The sequence below is a fragment of the Protopterus annectens genome, chromosome 6.part1 (genome assembly GCF_019279795.1).
Source record: "Protopterus annectens isolate FY-2018-M chromosome 6.part1, PAN1.0, whole genome shotgun sequence".
NCBI lineage: Eukaryota > Metazoa > Chordata > Ceratodontiformes > Protopteridae > Protopterus > Protopterus annectens.
The window spans coordinates 261,621,185-261,629,686 of NC_056738.1; the positions used below are offsets into that span (position 1 = coordinate 261,621,185).

Sequence of the window (8,502 nt, forward strand, 5' to 3'; positions counted from 1 at the left end):
AGAAACAACTTTTCTCTGAAAAAATTCTAACGTATACAGGAAATTAATCTCAAAGTATGACATGAATAAGATGGCATAAGTAGGGGCAAAATTAGCTCCCATTGCAGTCCCCTCTATCTGAAGGAATATTTTTTGCTCAAACAAAAATATAATTGTGAGTAAGTGCAAACTCCAAAAGTAAAATAATAAATGAAGTACGTGGACCCTCTCCCAAGATTTTACTAATAGCTTCCAAACCAAATTTTGTCCTAATACTGGTATATAGAGCCTTCACGTCAACAGTAGCCCAATAATAACTCTTATCCCATTTAAAGTTTTTAATCATTTCGCAATACTGATTAGTATTGCTAATATGAGAAGTTACGTTCTTCAGTTCTTTTTTTAGAATACTATCTAAAAATATGCCTACATGTTCCAAGAAGCCTCCACAACAAGACACAATGGGGCGACCAGGAGGATCTTGCAAATTTTTATGTATTTTTGGTAATGCATAAAAGGTAGGATCCTTCGGGTTAACAATAAACAGTCTTTTAACATCTCTCCTATTTAAGAAACCTAACCTTTCACCCCTTTCTAGCACTTCCAAAAGCACTAAGTTGTATTCACTAATAGGGTTGTTAAATAGTTCAACATAAACATAATCATTGCATAATAAATCAAAGTTCATTTTTAAATAATGACACCTTTCCATAATTACCCAGTTGCCACCTTTGTCAGCTGTGCAATAAACATATTTATTAGAAACTTCTTTCATAGTCTTTAAAGCTAACCATTCAGACTTAGTAAGATTAAATCTAACATATTGTTTTAGGAACACAGCATATTCAGTCTCAACCTTCTTGCATAAAACATTTTCAAAAGCCCTAAGAACTGAAGAATTTTTAGGCGGACAGAAAGAACTGCAGGCAGGCAGTTGAGGTACTGTAAGTTTACCATAACCAGTGAAAAAATGCTCAGTGTTCTCTGAAGCACTAGCATCATCTACAATAGAATCAGAGTCACCCATAACAAAATCATCCAAATCATGGATTCCAAACCCCTCAGTATTAAAATCATGCAAGGAAAGATCCATTAAAGGATCATATAAGACAGAAAGTTCATCAGAATCAAAAGAAGAAATAGTGTTATCCATACCCGTATCAACGCTTGCAACAAAAGCATCACTTTCCAAACACAAATTGTTAGGAATGCTCTTAACTTCAAAATATACTTTTAAATAGAGCTTCCTACAAAAGCGCTTAACATCTATTAAAAGGTCTGAAAGCGCTGGTACTTTAGTGGGGACAAATTTACTGCCCCTATTCAGCACCAATAGCATGTCAGATGTAACAACAAAGTCGCTTAGATTAACAATGTGCATAGTGTTGAAAACAGATTCTACAGAAACGCCAAAACTATGGCGTTCACCAGTAGAAAAAGAAGCAGTCCCAATATCGACTTCAATATCAGAATCAGTACCTTCTATTACGACCCTTTTGTCACGACTTGCGTTTAAATCCCTGACGAAAATTCCTTCTACCTTGTTCTTCTGTCTCCGAGGGCACACCAGTATCATCCATAACATCCACTCTCTCAAAGGAAACACTTTTTTTTACTTGCAGCTGTATCCGACGATGAAACTGAAGAGTCCCGGTCACTTCGTGAACTTCCTTCCGCACCTCTCATTTGGAACACACCATTTCTCCGTTTACGCTGCCAGGAGTAGACCAAATTCTTTAAAATCGCTGACATCCCTGTTGAGTTTTTTCTTTTTCCTCACAATGACATTGCATTCGACTTTAGAAACTTCATCATTAATGTCTTTTATGGCCGTAATGAATGCTGTATTAGGGTATTCATTGGATAAACTGGCCTCACCTTCCGCAATCTGTGCTTGGATTAACCCTAAGCTTCTCCGGTTACGTTTAATCAGGATCTTTATCCAGCTGAGAGTACACTGTAACGATACCGCCTTCCATTCTTCCAAATAATCACTTTTGTCCTCTGAAAACTTGAAAGCAGGAAGTTTATCAATCCTTAGCCCTCTAGGTGTAATGGACAGTTCAACATATTTTTCCAACAAACGTATGTCATAAAACAAAGAAGTCTCCTTGATTCTAAGTCTTTTCAAATCTTCAAACTTTTTGTCAAAAGTGTTATTACCAGATACAGTCCACGGATCAAATCGAGCCAACTTGTCATCCCTTTCTTTAGCCAAGTTGGCAAACAAAAATCCATTACGTTTTATGCATTACCAAAAATACATAAAAATTTGCAAGACCCTCCTGGTCGCCCCATTGTGTCTTGTTGTGGAGGCTTCTTGGAACATGTAGACATATTTTTAGATAGTATTCTAAAAAAAGAACTGAAGAACTTAACTTCTCATATTAGCAATACTAATCAGTATTGCGAAATGATTAAAAACTTTAAATGGGATAAGAGTTATTATTGGGCTACTGTTGACGTGAAGGCTCTATATACCAGTATTAGGACAAAATTTGGTTTGGAAGCTATTAGTAAAATCTTGGGAGAGGGTCCACGTACTTCATTTATTATTTTACTTTTGGAGTTTGCACTTATTTTTTGTTTGAGCAAAAAATATTCCTTCAGATAGAGGGGACTGCAATGGGAGCTAATTTTGCCCCTACTTATGCCATCTTATTCATGTCATACTTTGAGATTAATAATTTCCTGTATACGTTAGAATTTTTTCAGAGAAAAGTTGTTTCTTACCATAGATATATTGATGATTTAATTTTTATTTGTAAGGGAGATATATCAGAATTTGACCAATTTGTGGTTAGTCTTCATCAAAATAAATTTGGTTTGGAATTTACGTATACTGTGAATACACATAAAATTCAGTTTTTGGACATTTTGCTGTATGTAGATCAGCAGGAACGAGTTCAGTTTAGACCTTTTAGGAAGGATACAGCCTCAAACAATTTTTACATGCAACCAGTGCACATCCTGCACATTTAATAGAGGCACTTCCATTTGGGGAGTTTAAACGTATCCTGGAACATAGTAAACTGCAGGCAAACAAACTACTAAACAAAAACACTAAAGCAGCAAAATAAGGAAGGCACGAACAAAGTGTAGTTTAGATTAAGCGCTTTTCGTTTATGAATAACACAAACTTCTTCAGACAAATTGCAATTTACAATACTCCACTTAAATAAGAACATAAAAACATCAATTAACCAATCAATTGGATAAGAAAACCACAAGGAACAAAAGTTGACACCCATTTTTAAAAATATATATATACACAATCAAACACTGGTTAGTCAAAAGGAATAATCATCCTAAAAAATACTAGACTATAAAATACAAATATTATAAAAACAGTCGTGACTGTACACAATGAGCACAACATCAAAAATATCAAAAATAACAACTATAAAGGTCCGCTATTCACTCAACGCAATACTAACGGACCAGACTCTTTAGTTTTAATAAACTACTGATACTACACCCTTCGTTAAGCCCTGGGTACATATAGGCATTCAATCTGATCTGCCATGTTAGTTCCAGTTCTTCTAATCTAAGTTCAACTGGTCCACCCCGTAATTTAAAGTTAGCTTGGTCAATTACAATAAATTTAAAGTGGTGGTCTGGGTGATGTTCTACATGCTTAGCTAATGCATTTTCAAGTTTGTGTTTCTTAATTTTCCTTATTTTGCTGCTTTAGTGTTTTTGTTTAGTATCCTGGAACATACCTCTGAAAATACTTTCTTGGAGTTAGAATTTGAGAATGTTAAAAATAGACTTATATCTAGAGGCTATTCAGAAAGTCTTATTAAGAAAAGTTGTGACAGATTATTAAATCCAAATAGGAAAGAGAACAAGGCATCAAAAGTTTTTGATAAAAGCATTAGACATAATGAGGATTTGTGTGTTAGTAGTGAGAATATATTTTATGTCACGAAATATTCTTCTTTTTCAGTAGTTTTAAAAGGTATTGTAGACTTTCTATGGCCAATTGTTTATAAAAATGAGGACATAGGCCATTTATTTCCCAATCATGTTTCTTTATCTTATGGAAGGTATGCTAACCTAAAGGAAATTTTGAAACTAAGTATGAGTTTCATGATTTTGTTAGTTCTGATAGTGTCACTTTGTCATATGGCATGTCTAAGTGTGGTAAATGTAAAGTCTGTTCAAAAGTTAAAAACTTATCAGGCGGTAATATTAATGGGGTTAAATATACTGCCAGTAATAATTACAATTGTAAGTCGTGTTGGGTAGTGTACATTGTTGTCTGTGGATGTGTTCCACCCAAGTATTACATAGGCCAAACTAAACGTCAATTAAAAATACGTATTTTGGAACACATGGGTGATGTTCGTAATGTTAGGATGGACAGTCCGATTTCCGAACATTTTAATACAGTTCATAATGGTATGATGGATTCTTTATTTTTTTGTGCTCTAGCTAAACCTAATTTGCACAATGCTGGTAATTTTTTGCAAAATTTGTTGAATTTGGAAAGCAGATTCATTTTGAAATTTGGTACCCAAAAACCAAGGGGTTTGAATTTAGAAATGAATCTTACTATTTAATCATTATCAGAATTCTACATATTTATTTTATGACTGTTTTTTGATGTTGCTTATCTAGGTATTTTTCCTGTATGCTATTTCTATATGTATGGTCTTCTTAACTTTGTGGATTCTATTTAACTTTTTGTAATTGATTAATTGATTAATTTATTGATGTGATGCATAGTATATAAGATGCAGCAACTGTTTCTGTGATTATTCCTTTGAAGGCATTTAGCTAAGGTACCGGAAGAATAAATTGTTGCAGTATCCCAGTTCCTATGGTTGATTTTTTATCATAGGAAATTACTAGGCTATTGGCCCTGATAGTTCATAGGATCATAGGAAATTACTAGGCTATTGGCCCTGAGGCCCTATAAGCCTAGCCAAGAGTTTAGCCAAGTCAGCACCTGATGCCCCAGTCCAGCAGGGACACATGTGTAATCCCAGGGGTGTATTTTCTGTTTCCCATTCAGTTATCCAGGTTGTGCTTAAAAAGGGATAATGAAGTAACTCTGTCTGACATGGAGAGGGAGTCTATTCCACAGATGGGGGAGTCTCTGGGACACAATCTGTCCCACCAACAAATCTTACTGATGTCACAGACCAGGTTGCGATTGTGTGTACGGGTTACTCGAGTGAAGCTTGACTTGTGGACATGCAGCAGTCCCATCAAGGTAGAGTCTGATATTACTTTATATGCCAGACAGAAGTCACCTCTGAGGAGTTTGTATGAAACTGAGTAGAGAGACAGGGCTTTTAGCCTGTCAGTGTAGGATAGATGTTTGAGGCCCGTGAGGAACCTCTGTGGTGTCTCCAGGTGCTGTATGTGCTTTGCAAGGTACATGCCAAAAGGGGCATTGTACTCAATAATGGGCCTTATAAGGGAAGCATACAGGGATATTATGACCTTGTCCATGGATGAAATACCCTTTCTTATAAGGTGGGCCATGTAGAAAGCTTTCTGTACAGTGGAAACAACATGGTGGTCAAAAGTCAAGTTGCTATCAACCTGGATGCCCAAATCCCTCACGACTGACTGCATGCTTGGGGTATTGTTATTAATGTGATCATTTGTGGGGGATGTCACTCTCCCCCAAAGGGGATGATGATGTATTTTTTGGTATTCAGCTTGAAGCCATGATTCTGGCACCAACCATTTGTTTGGGTGAGACCCTCTTGGAGGATGTCCACATCACTAGGGGAATTGAGGAGAGCTCCCAGCTTGCAATCATCTGCAAACGTGGTCCGCCATAGCCCATTCATTTTGGCCCGAACCTCAGAAAAGTATATTCCAAATAAGACAGGCCCCAAAACCGATCCTTGGGGTACGTCGGTTGTTATGGGTCTACTACTTGAGGTGACCTCCCTTACGTTGACTAGGTGGGTTCCATCAGTGAGCCAGTTTGTTTCCCATCTGGTAACATACGGATCAATGCCTAATTGATAGGGTTTATCGATTATGCCTGAGTGGGGAATAGTGTTGAAGGCTTTGGCCAGGTCAAGGTAGGCAGTGTGTGCACAGTCTTCCCCTCGTCCTTGGCTTTGGTGACTGTCTCAAAGCAGTCAACCAAATTTAACAGACATGACCTCCACCTGATGAAGCCAAACTTTGTGGGATCAAGTATTTGAAGGGTGCCAAAGTCCCTGTTAATGAGGTCCATGATAATCGGTTACATAGCCTTGCAGATCAAGCTAGTTAAGCTGGTGGCACTATAATTTCCCGGATCGGTGGACGCTCCACCTTTGTGCAGAGGGATGACAGTAGCTGTCCTCCACTCAGCTGGGACGAAGCCAGTACTCAGGCTTTGCAATGCAGTAAAGGAAGTATTCCAGCCACGATCAAACAGCTCCAACAATTTATTTAAAATAACACCAACCAAGAAAAGCGCTTTCATCCCAACAGAGACACTTCTTCAGATAACAAGTACAATCACAACACATCTTTAAATACCCTTACTAATTTCCTGTTCATCAATTAAGTAATTAAACATTTAAACATACAGTCATAAATATAAAAGTTGGATGAAAATATTATAAAAAAATGCACTACCTAATAAAAACCTACCTAACCAATAATAGCAGCCTTTTCTTTGAGTATAGGTTTGAGTGACACACATTCGTTCAGACCAGTGGGTGATGTAAGCTTTAACCTACCTTACCAAACAAGTTCTCTTTTTTAACATAGTACTCGAGCTTTGTTTGAATATGGCACCTAATGGTTTTGCAAGTTCCTGCCTAAGTTCATGTAGGATGCAACTTGAGATGTTATCGGGTCCTATGGAGGATATATTTTTTGCCTTTGACAGGGCAGTGATGACCTGTTCCCTAGAGATAAGGGGAGGGGGACAGGTACTGGGGATGTCCTGATTTACTGATGGGGAGAACAATGGGGTGAAGTTTTCGCTGAATCTGTCAGCCAGCAAGTTGGCTACATCTACGCTATTTGTGCATGCAGTGTCCTTGACCACCAGTTCTGAGCAGGTCTGGGTGCTTCCTTTGAGACTGCGGACATATATGAAGAAGGCCTTATAATTGTCTCTAGTAGATGTGGCCAATTTAGACAAAGTTTGCTTTGGAGGATTTCACTAGTGCTCTTATTTGCTTGTTCAGGTTAAGGAGAGATTGCTTCCAATTAAGCACCTGCTCCTTCTTGGTCCCGGACAGCAATTTTTCCGTTTGCTATAGAGTTTATTTATTATAGATGTCCACCAGACAGGTTTACTCTTCCTTGCGGAGTATTCCTGATTCTATGCATCTATATAAATGCTCGTATAGTACTTTGGTGTCGATTTGACACTGGTGCCAGTTTCTACAGAGGGGGCGGGGGCTGTGAAGTTGTTTATACTATCTCTCAGAAAGTTGTAATCAGCTTTGGAGAAGTTTTTTCATTCGACACTAGCTACAGGGGGGTTGGGGGAGATAGTAACTTTGAAAGTGACCGTTTTATGGTCAGATCTTACCAGGGAGGGTGATACTGTAGGGATGCTGCAGTGGTTAATCATATTGGTTAATACCAAGTCCAAGACATCATCACCTCTTGTGAGGGGTATCGACTAACTGTTCCAAGGCATTTGCACTGACAAAAATCAAGTAATCTCTGGGCATTTGTGTTCTGGTATAAGCAGCTCTTCCAATCTATGTTTGGGTAGTTAAATCGCCCAGGATCAGGGTAAAGGGTTCGAGGAGGTCCACATATGCAGAGGGGGCATCTTGAGTCAAACTTGGGGGCCTGTAGCTAGCCAAGATTTGAACAGCGGTCTTGTCAATAGTTAACTGCACCTGCAGTGTCTCTCTCATGCAGAGAAAGCTGAAGCTAGCTGGATAATGCTGCTACAGGCACATAAGTATCCATGTCTGAAAGGGTCTGTAGCCTTAAAACCCTTGCTTAAAGATCATAAATTGCATCACTGATTGATTAATGCTGTTATAAAAAGGGTATGTGTTTTCCTGTTGGAAGTGTGTACTAAGGCATGAAAGCGCTAACCATTTTTTAAGTTTGTTTTATTAAAGTTTTGGTATCTTGGAAGCAGTGTCTGGTCCTGGACTTGTTTATTTTTCGTTTCTCTGATTTTTTTTGTTCGTACGGGACCTTTACGGCCTGAGATACTGTTTTGTTTCTGCTTAAACTACCTTTTCAGGATATCAGAAACTTGAGAGAAATGCCACTTAAAGAATTCCATCATATAGGTAACAGTTTCCCCAAAAGACAGATCCTCTAAAAGAGAATCTGGACTAATAGAATCATCTTCCTCTGAACCACAATCCAAGGGGGAAGGGATTTGAGAAGAGCAAGCTATGAACTCTTCCCCCAGAATCCTGATCCTTAGAAGAATCCAGTTCCCTAGGTCTTTTAAGAGGAGTGGATATGAAGAGAAAATTCTCAAGGTGACAACACTGTAGTTTTTCTATTACATAATGCCCTTTTCTCAGGCTCACAATACAAGACAACCGGTTACCTTTTTTCTTCTTCCTTTTT

The 8,502-nt window shown here is 38.0% G+C and overlaps 1 protein-coding gene across 1 annotated transcript in view; it reads right to left on the reverse strand.

Annotated features, from left to right (window-relative positions):
• Window positions 1-1,687: 1,687 nt before the first annotated feature.
• SNX15 (sorting nexin 15) overlaps window positions 1,688-8,502 on the reverse strand; it is a 338,349-nt gene continuing 331,534 nt past the window's right edge. The window contains exon 7 of the mRNA XM_044075364.1: window positions 1,688-2,187. Coding sequence (XP_043931299.1) covers window positions 1,688-2,187 — 500 coding nt within the window. The remainder of the gene's footprint in view (window positions 2,188-8,502) is intronic.